Source organism: Oncorhynchus kisutch, linkage group LG7 (genome assembly GCF_002021735.2).
Source record: "Oncorhynchus kisutch isolate 150728-3 linkage group LG7, Okis_V2, whole genome shotgun sequence".
In the NCBI taxonomy this organism is placed as follows: Eukaryota; Metazoa; Chordata; class Actinopteri; order Salmoniformes; family Salmonidae; genus Oncorhynchus; species Oncorhynchus kisutch.
In genome coordinates, this window is record NC_034180.2 from 30,693,359 (window position 1) to 30,711,093 (window position 17,735).

Genomic DNA, 17,735 nt, shown 5'->3' on the forward strand with positions numbered 1-17,735 from the left:
TTAGTTCAAAAAGTGCTTGTATTCATCTTGAAGTACCTGTAGGCAAATTCATCTTTCCATATCAGGGGACAAATTGCCATTAAAATTGCTTTGCATTGCAGTCAGATACTGTAAGAGCATTAATACACAAGGTTACAAGTCAAGACTGTCCCATGTTTTCCAAAGATGAAGGGAAGGATCGTGGAAAAACAACATCTGACTAAAATCTGGCCTCATTGAGTAACCTCTCTCTCTCTCCACAGAGAACCAGACAGTCATATACCACAGTGACGAGGGCGGAGTCTAAACTGCCTTTCAAAATTAGAGATACAGGCTAAGGCAGTGCCAAACAGTCAACTGTGCCAGTGAACTAGCCAGAGCTAGACACATTGTGATCCTGTATGGCTCCAGTCATCTGGAGGTGCAGGGGGGGGGGGGGGGGGGGGGGGGTCACACAGGGCCTCCTAGTCGTCCAGCAGCTCAGGAGAGGTGAAAGAGAAGTTGTGGAACTCGTCCTGGTTGACAGAGGGAAGGAGATCCTCAATGGGCGTCAGGGTGGGCTCCTCCTGGGTGAAGTCTGGGTCAAAGTTGTTCACGTCCTCTGCAGTTTTCTGGAGTGTTGGTTACACAGCATAGGGGGTAATGTTACAATAACACAAAAGATGGGTGAGAGGTTCTATAAAGAATTTGGGGTAACTGCCAACAGATACCACCTTCATAACCCAGGTCACTACTTACCATAATACAATGAATAAGAGAGGAAACTGGGTGTGCATTGTAAATGGTACAATAAGACAGAAGGAGGTATTACAATTCAACGGTAGTGTCTACTGTAAACAGTTTGTATTGACATCATTGTGTAATTTGTCAGGTGCATCAGGTGTGTGTGTGTGTCTTACGATGCAGGGTTGTCTTACGATGCAGGGTTTGTGTATCAGGTGTGTGTGTGTGTCTTACGATGCAGGGTTTGTGTATCAGGTGTGTGTGTGTGTCTTACGATGCAGGGTTTGTGTATCAGGTGTGTGTGTGTCTTACGATGCAGGGTTTGTGTATCAGGTGTGTGAGTGTCTTACGATGCGGGGTTTGAAGGGCGGCTCCTGCTCCCTGCAGTTCAGCTTGTCCCAGTTGATTCCAGTGAAGAAGACGTGGTTAGTCACAGCGTTCTCCCCACCCTCCGCCGCCACGCAGCCTAGACGCCGGGCAGGGTTCTTAGTCAGGAACTGAGGAGAGCACAGAAATATAACTGCATATGAGAAGTGAATAAAAGTACAATAAAATTATATAAATGTGTGTTAATGAAAGGGTGCAATATATCATTTGAGTGTGGCTTATAATTAGACTTTTGAGAATTGCATCAGTTCTGGTTCAAACTTGAATAACATCCCATCCACCTCCCTGACACACACATACACACAAAGGCCCAGTAGCACCTTCTTTTCCAGCTCATCTTGGCATCTGGCAAGACACAAATGTGTTTTGAAAATTCTATTAATCTTAAATGTGAGCCAACAAAACCAAGCAACCGTTTCCTGGACTTAAGACGTGGACCTATCACATTCTTCTGTCCAACATCTGAGGTTGGAGTGTAAGAGCATTTGAGGGGAATTAACAGTAAAAGAAAACACAACAAACCAACATTAAAAACACATTTCCCAAAGGAGCGATTCCAGACGAACAAATTAATGTATATTGGCCAGCCTTGTGTTGGCGGAGGAGTCTGAACACACACCTTAGGGCTAGCAGTGGCATTCCCACTCAGCCAAAACTAATGAGCAGCCCTCTCTCTCCCCCAGGATGAATGAGACCCGATTCACCCCCATTCCACCTTAACATTAATAGGTCTTGTCACACCAGACCCAAACACAGTTAACGAACAGAGACTAGACCAGAATTAAAGCAATATCTAATCTAAGTAACAATCTTAATCACCCCAGTGCCATCTTGTTATTTTCCACCTGAACAAAGCAGCTCACAGTGAAAGAGGAAAAGAGGGAAGATGTAGAGAAAGGAGGAGACAAGCAGAGGCTAGGAGAGCATAGTAGAGGATCAAAGGAAATGGGTCAGTCAGTTCATGATGAGCCAGACAGAATTGCACTATGTAATTCTCTCCTCCTCAACTGACCACAAAGTTGAAATTGGGCAATCCTATTTGAGTCTATCATATTTTCCACTAGCTCTACCGGGGCTGTGCGATCCATCCACTCTGCCAGGCCTAAGAACTAAACTCTGCAGAGAGACTCCATGCAGGGAAAAAGCCAACTTATCAAATAGAGAGACATGCAAAGTAGGGCTTCACGGATCTACCCGAACCCGATATCTGACCCGACATTGTGTCGTTAACCCTATGATCCTGGGCCGGATCCTGCTCAGTGGTCACGAACCTCAGATCTCTGTGAAAATATGTGAAATACTGACCCGAAACAACATTAACACAAATTTCACACATTGACATTTTATTCTCTCAAAGGACTACATCTTTCATCAAACCAAATGTGTCAATATTATTTTGCAACAAAACATCATATTCACTTTATGAAAATGAGCCACTGTATGTCAGTGACGTGGGGTAAAATAGGCTACTTGTTGTAGGAGAGGAAGAGGACGACGCAGAGGGAAAGAGTGATAGCCCGTCAATATAAAGTGAGTTAATGAAACATTGAGACATTCTTTATTGATGTGAAGAAGAAAATGAATGAAAGAGTACAAGGAGGCAAAACCGACAGGGAAATCCTCTGTATGGGCCTCATTTATGCACATTGTGGATACGGAGGGGAAAAGACGGCCGCCCATACTTTCAAGACCTGAGCTATTTAATTTATTTATTAAATTTACTAGTTATTTAGGTTAGCTAAGTAATTTGTTTAGGCCATCTTGCTATTTTATTTGAGTATTGTCTTTGTTTAAAATAACAGTTTGTTAACTAATGTTGAATGACTCAAGTCAAGTGTGATATTTGTCAGCAAAGACGAGTGACTCATTCATGTGCTAGTTGTGGCTTTCATCTAAAATAAATCAGTTATTCTATAATACAAAGTATTGATACATTCTTTCTGATCGTCTTTAACAAAGAACATTTTTGACCAAGTTAATGGCGCCAGACAGGATGTCTGCCGTTTTAAGGGCCCCTAACCAACTGTGCTATTTTGTTAGTTTTTTTGCGTTGTTTGTAACATGTTATGAACATAAAGTTGCTGCTACCGTCTCTTATGACCAAAAAGAGCTTCTGGACATCTGAAAAGCGATTACTCACCTCAAACTGGACAACGATTTTCTTTAATGAGTCCGACAAAGGATATACTGCTTTCCGGAGAACAGGTCCACATCCCTGTCATTTGCGTGAAGAAAAGGTGGAGATACCGAGGGAGAAGGTCGGGGTGCCTTGTTAGGATTCGAAGGCGAGTGAGTAAATCAACATTACCATCGGTTCTATTAGCCAATGTGCAATCACTGGAAAACAAACTTGATGATCTACGGTCAAGACTATCCTACCAACGGGACCTACCAAAGGGACAAAAACGGTAATATCTTATGTTTCACAGAGTCGTGGCTGAATGACGACACAGATAATAGAGCTGGCTGGTTTTTCTATGTATCGCCAGGGCAGAGTAGCTACGTCTGGTAAGAGGGGTGGGGGTGTGTGTCTATTTGTCAATAACTGCTGGTGGGCGATGTCTAACGCTAAATATTTTTTGAGGTATTACTCACCTGAGGTAGAATACCTAAGGATAAACTGTAGACCACACTCTCTACCAAGAGAGTTCTCATCTGTATTATTCGTAGCCATCCACATACCATCACAAACCGATGCTGGCACTAAGACCGCACTCTGTATAAGGCCATAAGCAAACATGAAAACGCACATCAAGAAGCGGTGCTCCTAGTGGCCGGGGACTTGAATGCAGGAAAACTTAAATCTGTTTGACCTCATTTCGACCAGCTTGTCACATGTGCAACCAGAGGGAAAAAAAAATCAATCTAGACCCCCTTTACTCCACACTCAGAGACGCATACAAAGCTCTCCCTCGCCCTCCATTTAGCAAATCTAACCATAACTCTATCCTCCTGATTCCTGCTTACAAGCAAAAACTAAAGCAGGAAGCACCAGTCACTCGCTCAATACGGAAGTGGTCCGATAATGTGGATGCTACAGGACTGTTTTCTAGCACAGACTGGAATATGTTCCGTGATTCATCCAATAACATTGAGGAGTATACCACCTCAGTCACCAGCAATAAGTGCATTGAGGACATCGTCCCCACAGTGACCGTACGTACATATCCCAACATCGACAGGGCTGAAGTGGAGTGGGTCGAGAATTTCAAGTAACTTGGTGTTCACATCAACAACAAACTATCATGGTCAAAACACACCAATACAGTCATGAAGAGAGCACGACAACACCTTTTCCCCCTCAGAAGACTGAAACAACTTGGCATTGGTCCCCAGATCCTCAAAAGGTTCTACAGCTGCACCATCGAGAGCATCCGGTTGCATCACCGCCTGGTATGTCAACTGCTCGGTATCTGACCGTTAGGCGCTAGAGGGTAGTGCGTACGATCCAATACATCACTAGGGCCAAGCTTCCTGCCATCCAGGACCTCTATACCAGACGGTGTCAGAGGAAGGCCCAAAAAATTGTCAAAGACTCCAGTCACCCGAGTCATAGACTGTTCTCTCTGCTACCGTACGGCAAGCGGTGCTGGAGCTCCAAGTCTAGGTCCAAAAGGCTCCTTAACAGCTTCTACCCCAAAGCTATAAGACTGCTGAACAATTCATCAAATGGACACCCGGACTATTTACATTGACACCCCCCAACCCACCTTTGTTTTTACACTGCTGCTACTCACTGTTGATCATCAATGAATAGTCACTTTACCCCTACCTACACGTACAAATTACCTTGACAAACCTGTACCCCCCCATATTTACTCGGTACCGGTACCCCCTGTATATACACCTGTTGTATTCGGCGCATGTGATAAATAAAATTTGATTTGCTTATGTTGTGTGTGTGTGTGTGTGGTAGACTGATCGCCATAGGTTTATCTGCAGAAAACATAGTAGCCTAATATTGAAGGGCTGCCAATTTAATGATTGTGTATGGCATGGATAGGTATAAGAAATCAGGACAACTTGTCTATTCAATTATTAATATTTTATTAACTCTCCAGACGGTAGGACTACACAGCCGTAGCGTGGATTACTTTTCTATCAAACCCGCATCCAAACCAATCTCAGGCTGTATAGGCTAATTCTGTAAGCCTAAAGGATATATCTACATTTCATTTAGAAAAAAAAATATTAGGCTAATATAATGAGTTAGACTCGAGTTAAAGAAATAGCCGACTAAAATATGTCTTACCACACAGAACTCACAAGGCATCTCAAATAGGATTGCCCAATTTCAACTTTGTGGTCGGTTGAGGACAGAATTACAGAGTGCAATTCTCTCTGGCTCATCATGAACTGACTGACCCGTTTCCTTTGATCCTCTACTCTTCTCTCCAATCCAAAAATAGCGTTGTCATAGCGGGAATAGTAACCTAGACCTACAGATCCTAATTCTTGGAAATTACACGGGAATGCAGATGGGAGACTTCGTCCTTTCGTTGCCTATTCAAAATGTATTTTGAATTTGAAGCTTACTGGTCAAACAGGCCTAACTTTCATCTAAATCAATGTTGATCAAAAAAGTTAAATAGGCTAGATTGTAATGTTGCTCAGTAAAAGAATAGGCCTACATAATATTAGGTTACAGGCAAAAGTGAACTATTCGCTGCTTTGTCTGGCACGCAATGATCATCACATAAAAAATCATCCTTCTCAAATATTTGATCAACACAAATAAGGAAAACATTTCTGAAAACCCCAATGTTCTCCATCTAACTATAGGGATATAATTGTGAAAATACCAAACTGCAATTATTTTAGATACAACTGAAAATGCACATTAAAGTACACTACCAGCCATGTCAATTTTTTTGCTGGATTGCGCGGCAATAAAGCTGCTTTTTTTTTTTTACAGACGGGTGGATGCAATTCTTCCTCAGCTCGGACATGTTTTGGGTCAGATCTGGCCCACCTCGGATCCCAATTTGATTTTTTTTCCCCCCGTCGGGACGGGAAGGAATTTAGCGGATCCAATTCGGTTCGGATCTCAATTTTGGGATCCAAGAAAACCTCTAATGCAAAGCAACAAGACACCAAAATACATTTACCCTGCTCTTATTTGAGAGTCAAATATGAGGTGGGACAATGTCCACCTCAGCATCTCAACTGTCAAACACCAAACAGTGTGCTCTCTGTTTGAGTCGGGGGGGTATTTATAGCCAGAGCAGCAGCGGCGCAGCAGACTGTGCCTTAATATAGTTAGGTAAGAGGACAGGGCCAACACAACAGCTGGCTGAGTGAGGGAGCACTGTGTGTGAGGCTGGTCATACACTAAGACCCATGTGATCTGTTATACACATAGCTACAGCGATCCACTGACCAAAAACTATCCCCAAACCTCTGCCCTGTGTGATCGCTCTAACCTGAGGGTTTATCAGTGGTGGAAAAGGTAGCCAATTGTCATACGTGGGTAAAAGTATAGATACCTTAATAGATAGTTACTCATGTAAAAGTGAAAGTCACCCAGTAAAATACTACATGAGTAAAAGTCTAAAAGTATTTGGTTCTAAATATACTTCAGGATCAAAAGTAAATGTAATTGCTAAAATATACTTAAGTATCAAAAGTCAAAGTATAAATAATTTCAAATTCCTTATATTAAGCAAAGCAGACGGCACCATTTTCTTGTTTTAAAAATGTACGGATAGTCAGGGGTACGCTCCAACATTCAGACATCATTTACAAACAATGCATGTGTGTTTAGTGAGTCGGCCAGATCAAAAGCAGCAGGGATGACCATGTGTTCTCTTGATAAGCAGCAGGGATGACCATGTGTTCTCTTGATAAGCAGCAGGGATGACCATGTGTTCTCTTGATAAGCAGCAGGGATGACCATGTGTTCTCTTGATAAGCAGCAGGGATGACCATGTGTTCTCTTGATAAGCAGCAGGGATGACCAAAAGTACGTTCATCTCTAGGAGACGGAACGCATCTACTTCCTGAGCGGTATGACGGCTGCGTGGTCCCATGGTGTTTATAATTGTGTACTATTGTTTGTACAGATGAACGTGGTACCTTCAGGCATTTGGAAATTGCTCCCAAGGATGAACCAGACTTGTTGAGGTCAACAATTTTTTCCTGAGGTCTTGGCTGATTTACTTTGATTTTGCCATAACGTCAAGCAAAGAGGCACTGAGTTTGAAGGTAGGCCTTGAAAAACATCCACAGGTACACCTCCAATTGACTCAAATTATGTCAATTAGCCTATCAGAAGCTTCTAAAGCCATGACATCATTTTCTGGAATTTTCCAAGCTGTTTAAATGCACAGTCAACTTAGTGTATATAAACTTCTGACCACTAGAATTGTGATACAGTGAATTATAAGTGAAATAGTCTGTCTGTAAACAACTGTTGGAAAAATTACTTATGTCATGCACAAAGTAGATGTCCTAACTGACTTGCCAAAACTATAGTTTGTTAACAAGAAATGTGTGGAGTGGTTGAAAAACTAGTTTTAATGACTCCAACCTAAGTGTATGTAAACTTCCGACTTCAACTGGAGCTAATTAAATTAACTCAGAAAACCACAACTGTGTGGATGAAAGTACATGCTTTTAATATACTTTGTGTCCTTCACTTACTCAAGAGTTTCCTTTATTTTGGCAGTCACCTGTACATTCTCTGACATAAACACTATAAAGGCCTCTGTAACATGAACAACATTGACTCTTATTGACATTCAGGAAAGATTGATGAGCTCCGCATAGACTTACAGCTTTCAGGATATTGACTGCCTCAGCACTCAGCCAGGATGCATAGCTGATCTCCTCATTCAGGATGGACTCAAACAGGTCGTCCTCGTTCTCTGCCTCAAAGGGGGCGTGGCCAGACAGCATCTCATAGAGCAGCACGCCGAGAGACCACCAGTCCACAGACGGCCCGTACTGCATCTCCTGAAGGATCTGGGTACCCACAAAAACATCACATAAAACCACATTACACACCACAGCAAAGAATCTGTACTGTACTTCATCGCCTGGAGTTTTTGTACTGGAGTATTACAGAAGGTAACATCAGAAACCACTAAGCCAAGAGCGGTTACTGGGTTTAGCTGCTCTTCATTGGGATACATTGAGGACTGAGTGTTGGGGATGGCAATGAAGCCCTTCATAAATCCAGACTTGTGCGCTTCAGTCATAAAAATTTAACTATATGCTTCCCCTACAAACCCATGCACACTCCAATACACACATTCATATTCATATTCACAAAGGACCCCTCTCTTGGTACATTTGGTGGTGGGGATTTTAAAAATGTTGGCAAACAGAGCCTGTGAGAGGCAGATGGGGCTTTCCTGACATAACTGAAACGGTGGTAGGTGGCCAATCCAACACAGGTGTGTTACCTAACTACTAACCACCAGAGAGGCTGGACTAGAGGACCAGTGGTCACAGTGTTGGTATTCAGAGTGGTGGGGTGATGTGGTAGGGCTGGGACTTGGGATGGCTCCTATAAAGAATGTGAACTCTAATGACCTTAGACAGATTTATGGGAAACTGATGCTTCATGATTACCATTGGGGTAAAGAATGGTATCTTAGTTCAGAGGAAGGGGTGTATGAGTGGAGGGGGTAAACTGACCTCTGGGGCGATGTAGTCAGGAGTCCCGCAGAAGGTGCCTGTGGCCACACCTTCAAACATGCCCTCCTTGCACATGCCGAAATCAGCCAGCTTACAGTGTCCGTCCTTATCAAGGAGCACATTGTCCAGCTTCAGATCCCTGGAAAACACAACAGCGCAAACATTCACACACAAATACCTCATTACAAACATCTCCTGACCTGTAGACGCCACAGCTAAACCCATAAATCTGTACTTTACATTTTTTGGGGGCAACCATTTCACTTCCAGTATGTTCCCCATTATCAGCGAGTCAGCAAATGCTGCTATATTACATTTTGTGAATGCTAAACTGTCCCACGCCAACCCCATTGAAAGTTGTTGCTAAAAATAAGTCTTTGCGTTGAAAGAGTGTGGTGAGTATAGGCCACATGAGGACAGTGACCACCTGTAGGACCAGGAGACATGGAGAATAGAGCTGAACAGAGAGCTACAGTACTGGCAGCAGAGAGAAGTCTGTCACATTCATGACAGAGCCTAATGGGGCTGGGGGGGTGTGCTGCAGTGTCAATATTGACCTGTCAAAATGGGAAATGAATGGAAATGAATGTGCTCGTCGCTCTAGTATCTTTGAAGGTTGTCTAGAGTCTTTGAATTAGCAATACTTATCATCAGGAGAAACTATAAGGTAGGAGCAGAGCAGAGCAATAAGTTGTTTCCTACATAATAAATCATCCCCAGTCACACTAAGTTGTCGTCTCTCCCCCCCCCCCCCCCCCCATTGAGGCCTTTGGAGCCTTGGCAGTCTGAAAAACAGATTAACCAAGCCAATAGCATTCATCTAAGATCAGGTGACACAGCAGTGATGTCATGTCACCAAGGTGATCGACTGGCATAGCTGAGTGAGCAGGTAAAGGTGAGGTAATGATCTTACAAAACATTTAAGTGTGTGAGAGGGAGAGAAAGAGATAAAGACAGTGTGCCAGGTTAAGCCACGCACGCACACTCACACTACTGGAAGGAGAGTGTGGTTGGTTTAAGCTGGTTTGTCCTGACTTACCGTAAACTCATTGTGTAATACTGATTCACTTCCTCATGGTGCCTCTGGCTTACGGCAAAACAAACAACACAGGCCAAGTGAGGGCAGCTCTCTTTTCAACCAAACACTAATGTCATGGGAATTCAACCCAGGAGTATACATTTCACTACATGTTATAGGGCAGGGGTAGGCAACTCTTACCCTACGAGGTCCGGAGCCTGCTGGTTTTCTGTTCTACCTGATAATGAATTGTACACACCTGGTGCCCCGAGGTCTAAATCAGTCCCTGATTAGAGGGGAACAATGAAAAGATGCAATGGAACTGGCTTTGAGGTCCAGAGTTGAGTTTGAGGGTCATAGGGCATCATGAAGCTTCAGTACAACATCAACACTGACAAGCAGCCCCGCAAGAGTTCGTTTTCCATAGAAACAACAGATAGCTGTGAGGGAGCCAGGTGTTTTTTTTATAGGCTTGAGTCTAATGAAGCACTGTTCTACTCAGAGTGACCCTCTACCTAATCACAAAACTTGCCTGCTTCCTGTCCTCTGGTTTATCTCAGTGTTTTATCTCCAAGCCAACTGCAGTCTCTATCTCATCCACTCACTTCCTCTTCATCACTTCCTGTGAGAGGCATGGCTGGGTGGGTAGGGAATTAACATAGACAATATACATTAGACCTTTGTCTGTGAGATGTAGGTCATAGTGAAGGTGTGGTCATGACCTTGAGGACAAACAGTCATGCTGATTTGCTGAGAATCACATCTACAACTGGTGATTGGGAAACAGCTGCAGCCGAAGAGGAACAAAGTGCTTCACTAGAATACTGTGAGGGGGAAGTTCTAGGAGAGGGAGAAGTTAGTGATGTACACGCAGGCCGTTTTACATATTAATGGTTACCCAGCTAGCACATAATGTTCTGAGAACCATATGTTTCTTAGAGCGTGGTTGTCCTATGGTTATTCTATCTTCCCACAACTTTCTGGGAATGGAGCAGGACAGTTGTTTGGCTTTGGAACATTCTCTGCACATTTAAGGAACTTGACAAAATAACTTAATTTTCTTGGTACTTCATTAAATTTCCTAAAAGTTCAAAACATGGTTACATTTAGTTACAGTTTTGTCAATGTTTTATGAATGTTCTCCAACTGATTTGATATGGTGAATGTTCTCAAATAGTTCAGAGAACGTTAAGAAACAACATTCTCCTGGGGGAATTTCAATACTTCAGCATAACAGAAGATCATAGATTAGAATCTCACTGATGCCTTGCCACAATAACAAAATGTGTCTACATGATAATTGCCTAAGTTAATTAATTTCCATGTGTCCTATGTGTGCTTGGAGTACAAAACAGTTAACCTGAGCTAGCAGTGTTATATAGTCCTATTGAAACATTCAGTGAAAGTTCATCTAGAATTTCCATTCTCAGGATGTTAATAAAACCTCCCAGGAAAACATTTAGGGAACCATAGTAAAACGTTCTCAGAATCTCCTGTATGTATGATCCCAGAACAAGCAACATTTTCACAGAAATTTTCAGAACGGTAAAACTGAACTTTTTAAAAAAAGTTCAGGAAACGTATGGCTTAGTTCCCAGAACCAAAAACTTACATTCCCTCAACTTCCAAGGAACCAAATGTGCTTGCTGGGTAGTTAGTTTGTGTGCGGTTCTGGTCTTCAAACGTGAGAATGACTAACAGCACAGTCAGCAAACATAAAGAGATTACGATCTAATCATAATACATTCGAGATAAACACTAAAACTAATGTGTTCTCCAAAAGGGTACGCTGGTGGTCTGTAACATGTTGACATTAGGTACTATTAGCTCTGGTCTTCGATTCAAGACTATATTAATGGACTAAAATTGAGGTTAAAGCACTTTTGCAAAAACAATTATTATTATTATTATTTTATTGCCCCTGATAGGCTGATAATATTAGCCCTTTACCTCAGGGTGAAAGAGCACAAGGAAGAGATAGTTGAGACACTATAAAGACATTACTTTACATAATAAACTTGGGCTACATCTGGGGCCATGAGCTGAGAAGTCAGCACGAGGTCTTTAGTACTGTTATAGAGCAAGACCTGGAGTACTAGGGTTAGGCTATTTCCAGGAAAGGACATTAGCTCGTCACGTGAAGCTAGCAGTCATGCTATGTGGCGCTGACACGGAGGGCTATCTAAATATAAACTCAACATTTAGCGTAGCCGCTCACATGATGCTGCCACCTTTATCAACATGAGACCTTTGTGTTGGCCATCACAGTAAGTTGACAACAGCCCCGTAAAAAGACTAGATGGATTAGAACCAGTCAAAGGCCACCTTGGCATCACTCCAACTAAATGTTAGCTGTCTCTATATAAGAGCATGTGATTGTGTGTCAGACCTGTAGACGATGCCCTTGCTGTGCAGGAAAATAAGTGCAGAGGTGATCTCGGCGGTGTAGAAGCGAGCGCGGCACTCCTCAAACTTTCTGGACTTCTGGATGTGGAACATGAGGTCGCCTCCATTGACAAACTCCATCACAAAGAACAGGCGGTCCTGGAACACAGGGACAACGGCTCCTTTCTCAAATACACAACAATGAAACCCCACTACCTCCACAACAGCTCGAGGACATACCAATTCCTCGTGTCATTCCTCGTGTCAAGGAGGTAATGGTGTCTAATACATTTCATGAGCCCATATAGCAGATTCATGCAGCCATCACTGCAGAGCCACAACTCCATGATACTAATGAGAAAATACACTGTGCAAATACATACATCCTTTTTCCTCATTACAGGTTAGACACCCGCATGTTCCAGAACATGAGCAGGAAAAAAAACTATTCCCCGTGGAACACGAAGTGCAGTACTGTCTGGGTCATAAATGTCCCAGACATGACTAGCCAGCACATGGTAGAACAGACCCCGTGAACACTAGCTAGGTAGAGGGTCTATAGAGTTTCGATTGCCCTTACTATGATCATCTCCTAAACATGTCTTACATTGACTTCATGTCATTGGTAAGATATTAACAAGTCGAATAAAAAACACAAGCTGGCACACACCCAGAAAAAATGATTATATCTAGAGGTGGTGACTAACAGCGAATAAACTATAAGCAACTCTCTTTATTTGTTATAGCTTATAAGATATTAACTAGTGTAACACAACTGCATTAGAGTCATGGTTATGAATGGTGTGGAAAGGCTCTGTGAGAGTGCAGGTGCAATTAGACCTGAAGCAAGTCAATTTACCCCCTCTAATAACAAAGGAAAAAGACAGCAAACTATTAAGTTAAGATAGATGGGGTCTAGGGGCAGTTAAGAATAAGAAAGCTGTGTATAGGAGCCAGGGCAAAATGAGATAATAGTGGGCTAATCAAACACAAGGGGTGTGATATGAAGTGGTAGCCTGAGGAACAGGGAGTAGGGGTATAGGAAGGAGTAAAGGTAGTTCACTTTTAGTAACAGAGGAAGGGAATGGGCTGTAATCATGGATCCATCACTCAACGCTGCTCTATTCTGATCCAAAGTGAAGTAGGCCAGCGAGGGTTCAAACAGCTAAAGCAGATTAGGCTCCTGGGTGGGAGAATAGCTCTGTCATGCAGAGGGTCATTCACACTGTGCTGCATTCCCACTCAGATAACGTCAGGGCACTGCTGCCCTCAACAGGACACTCTAGGCATTACAGCTACAGACTTGCCAGTGCGTGTGCGTGGGTGTGTGTGTGACTCTTACCGGTGTCTGAAAGCAGCAGTAGAGCTGAGTGAGGTACGGGTGGGAGCTGGCCAGTGACAGCACTCTCTTCTCTGTCATGGTGCACTCAACATCATCGTCCTGCAGAATTATGTCCTTCTTCAGCACCTTCACTGCAAACACCCGCTCACCGCTGTTCAACCGAGCCAGCATCACCTGAAATAGGAACACAGCACACACATGTTAATTACCAAACTCTAGACCATCACACAGTCCATGGTGGTATTGCTCTATGGTGGATGTCTCACCTTGCCGAAGCTACCCTTCCCCAGCACCTGTAGGAAGGTGAAGTCAGAGATGCCCAGATGTCTGGTCTGCTGCTGAGGGGTTTCACTCTCTCTCCTCACACTGAGGGCCCGCTCCTGGCCCTGCACTCCAGTGGACTGGTGAACAACAGGATGAGCATTTAACTACTGAGTATGTTCATATTGGTATGTATGTATGTACGTACAGTGGCTTCGAAAAGTATTCATACACCTTGACTTATTTTGTTGTGTTACAGCCTGAATTCAAAATTGATTAAATTGATCATTTTTTCTCACCAATCTACACACACTACCCCATAATGAAAAAGTGAAAACATGATTACCAAAATGTTTGCACATTTATTGAAAATGAAATACTGAAATATCTCATTGACATATGTATTCACACCCGAGTCAATACTGTGTAGAAGTACTTTTGGCAGCAATTACAGCTGTGAGTCTTTCTAGGTAAGTCTCTAAGAGCTTTCCACACCTGGATTGTGCAACATTTGCCCATTGTTCTTTAAAAGAAAACAATCTTCAAGCTCTGTCAAATTGTTTGTTGATCATTGCTAGACCACCATTTCCAGGTATTGCCATAGATTTTCAGTATGCTTGAAAACATGGAGAGTGGTACTCAGTAATGTGTTGTATTGGATTTGCCCCAAACATATCACTTTGTATTCAGGACAAATACTTTGCCACATTTTTTACAGTATTACTTTAGTGCCTTGTAGCAAACAGGATGCATGTTTTGGAATATTTGTATTCTATACAGGCAATCTTCTTTCCCATCTGTCAATTGGGTTAGTATTGTGGACTAACTACAATGTTGTTGATCAATCCTCAGTTTCCTTCTATCACTCCCACTAAACTCTGTAACGGTTTTAAAGTCACCATTGGTCTCGTGAAATCCTTAACTGGGTTTCCTTCCTCTCCAGTAACTGAGTTAGGAAGGACGCCTGTCCCTTTCTAATGACTGGGTGTATTGATATACCATCCAAAGCGTAATTAAAAACATGACCATTATTTTTGTTGTTGTTGTTGACCCATCGAACAATAAGTGCCGTTCTTTGTGAAGCATTGGAAAACGTCCCTGGTCTTTGTGGTTGAATCTGTGTTTGAAATTCCCTGCTCGACTGAGGGACCTTACAGATAACTTATTACATTTTAAATTCAGGGTGTAACACAACAAAATGTAGAAAAGGTCAAGGGGTGTGAATACTTTCTGAAGGCACTGTATGTACAGTGCCTTGCGAAAGTATTCGGCCCCCTTGAACTTTGCGACCTTATGCCACATTTCAGGCTTCAAACATAAAGATATAAAACTGTATTTTGTTGTGAAGAATCAACAACAAGTGGGACACAATCATGAAGTGGAACGACATTTATTGGATATTTCAAACTTTTTTAACAAATCAAAAACTGAAAAATTGGGCGTGCAAAATTATTCAGCCCCCTTAAGTTAATACTTTGTAGCGCCACCTTTTGCTGCGATTACAGCTGTAAGTCGCTTGGGGTATGTCTCTATCAGTTTTGCACATCGAGAGACTGACATTTTTTCCCATTCCTCCTTGCAAAACAGCTCGAGCTCAGTGAGGTTGGATGGAGAGCATTTGTGAACAGCAGTTTTCAGTTCTTTCCACAGATTCTCGATTGGATTCAGGTCTGGACTTTGACTTGGCCATTCTAACACCTGGATATGTTTATTTTTGAACCATTCCATTGTAGATTTTGCTTTATGTTTTGGATCATTGTCTTGTTGGAAGACAAATCTCCGTCCCAGTCTCAGGTCTTTTGCAGACTCCATCAGGTTTTCTTCCAGAATGGTCCTGTATTTGGCTCCATCCATCTTCCCATCAATTTGAACCATCTTCCCTGTCCCTGCTGAAGAAAAGCAGGCCCAAACCATGATGCTGCCACCACCATGTTTGACAGTGGGGATGGTGTGGTCAGGGTGATGAGCTGTGTTGCTTTTACGCCAAACATAACGTTTTGCATTGTTGCCAAAATGTTCAATTTTGGTTTCATCTGACCAGAGCACCTTCTTCCACATGTTTGGTGTGTCTCCCAGGTGGCTTGTGGCAAACTTTAAACAACACTTTTTATGGATATCTTTAAGAAATGGCTTTCTTCTTGCCACTCTTCCATAAAGGCCAGATTTGTGCAATATACGACTGATTGTTGTCCTATGGACAGAGTCTCCCACCTCAGCTGTAGATCTCTGCAGTTCATCCAGAGTGATCATGGGCCTCTTGGCTGCATCTCTGATCAGTCTTCTCCTTGTATGAGCTGAAAGTTTAGAGGGACGGCCAGGTCTTGGTAGATTTGCAGTGGTCTGATACTCCTTCCATTTCAATATTATCGCTTGCACAGTGCTCCTTGGGATGTTTAAAGCTTGGGAAATCTTTTTGTATCCAAATCCGGCTTGAAACTTCTTCACAACAGTATCTCGGACCTGCCTGGTGTGTTCCTTGTTCTTCATGATGCTCTCTGCGCTTTTAACGGACCTCTGAGTCTATCACAGTGCAGGTGCATTTATACGGAGACTTGATTACACACAGGTGGATTGTATTTATCATCATTAGTCATTTAGGTCAACATTGGATCATTCAGAGATCCTCACTGAACTTCTGGAGAGAGTTTGCTGCACTGAAAGTAAAGGGGCTGAATAATTTAGCACGCCCAATTTTTCAGTTTTTGATTTGTTAAAAAAGTTTGAAATATCCAATAAATGTCGTTCCACTTCATGATTGTGTCCCACTTGTTGTTGATTCTTCACAAAAAAATACAGTTTCACATCTTTATGTTTGAAGCCTGAAATGTGGCAAAAGGTCGCAAAGTTCAAGGGGGCCGAATACTTTCGCAAGGCACTGTATGTATGTATGTATGTATGTATGTATGTATGTATGTATGTATGTATGTATGTCTTAATCTCTCTCTCCTCTCTCTCCTACCAGCGAATTGCGTTTGGAGAACCCCCCGGCCTGCAGGCCCATCTCTGCCAACTTGTTGGCCAGCTCCACACTGTTGACCCCACAGCTGGGTGCTACGTTGCCCTTACAGCGGATGTGCACGTTCATCTTACAGCCTGCAGAGGACAGACACACAATACACAGGAAGTTCAGGTTAATAATCCGTGCAGATTTCTACCTGTCCATAAACATCAGAGAGAAAGAGAGAGTATGAGAAATGAAAGAATCTTACTCTTGCAGTGTAGACCCTGTCTGACAAGGCCCCACAGTAGAGAACCACAGTGGTCACAGAAGGTGGGAGCCTTAAAGTTGTGGATGTTGAACTTGTGAGGGACGTTGATACTGAAGCCTTGGTTGGTGGTCTGTGAATGAGATTTCATCAGTATGTCACCCCATTGACCTAGGCTTGCTCAAGCAAACCATCATATGGCATCATAATTCATTAGCAAGTAATTATGCTACTTCTCAAAACATAAATGTTTTTCTTCACATACCAGTATATTAATAAGTCAAGTGTCAATCTGTTTAGTTCCTATTTTTCTTCAGTGGTATGGTTTGTTCATATGTGTAGTAGACCGGGACATGAAACTTGAATGTTCAGTTTGAGACAAGTTCCCTAAAATGTCTTTAGTGTACTTGCAGAATATGTGTGATAATATTCAGTAGCTTGATGTTGTTGGCCCACACCTTTCTGCCTCACTGAACAGCTCAACACAAACAGCATCCTGGGCAGGGTCCCTGATCAACACACAGCTGCTGAATACATGTATGTTCATCATATGTCTAAGGTCTATCAGCTGTAACACAATGCACCTGTAGATCAGCCTATTTTGACTCTGGAATCCCCTGACATTTTTCATAGTGTATTTCAGGTAAAAAGACAACATTTTGTCTTTGCATTGTCAGAACATATTCCATTGATGAGGGGGTGGTTTTTGGAGAATGCATGCAGGTGTGGGTGTCATAGTGATGACATGACAGAGCTGTTACAGCATTACTGTAGGGGATTAGGGATATGGTGA

General features: G+C 42.7%; 1 protein-coding gene across 2 annotated transcripts in view; it reads right to left on the minus strand.

Moving 5' to 3' along the window:
• Positions 1 to 17,735, minus strand: part of LOC109893741 (protein kinase C eta type) — a 36,706-nt gene continuing 18,971 nt past the window's right edge. For both annotated transcript variants that reach the window (XM_031828925.1, XM_031828924.1), the window contains exons 6-14: positions 16,946 to 17,075; positions 16,696 to 16,829; positions 13,742 to 13,876; positions 13,476 to 13,649; positions 12,138 to 12,292; positions 8,731 to 8,869; positions 7,864 to 8,052; positions 1,053 to 1,199; positions 1 to 590 (exon numbers count right to left, since the gene is read on the minus strand). In XM_031828925.1, the coding sequence (XP_031684785.1) occupies positions 444 to 590; positions 1,053 to 1,199; positions 7,864 to 8,052; positions 8,731 to 8,869; positions 12,138 to 12,292; positions 13,476 to 13,649; positions 13,742 to 13,876; positions 16,696 to 16,829; positions 16,946 to 17,075 (1,350 nt within the window). In that variant the 3' untranslated portion in view covers positions 1 to 443. The remainder of the gene's footprint in view (positions 591 to 1,052; positions 1,200 to 7,863; positions 8,053 to 8,730; positions 8,870 to 12,137; positions 12,293 to 13,475; positions 13,650 to 13,741; positions 13,877 to 16,695; positions 16,830 to 16,945; positions 17,076 to 17,735) is intronic.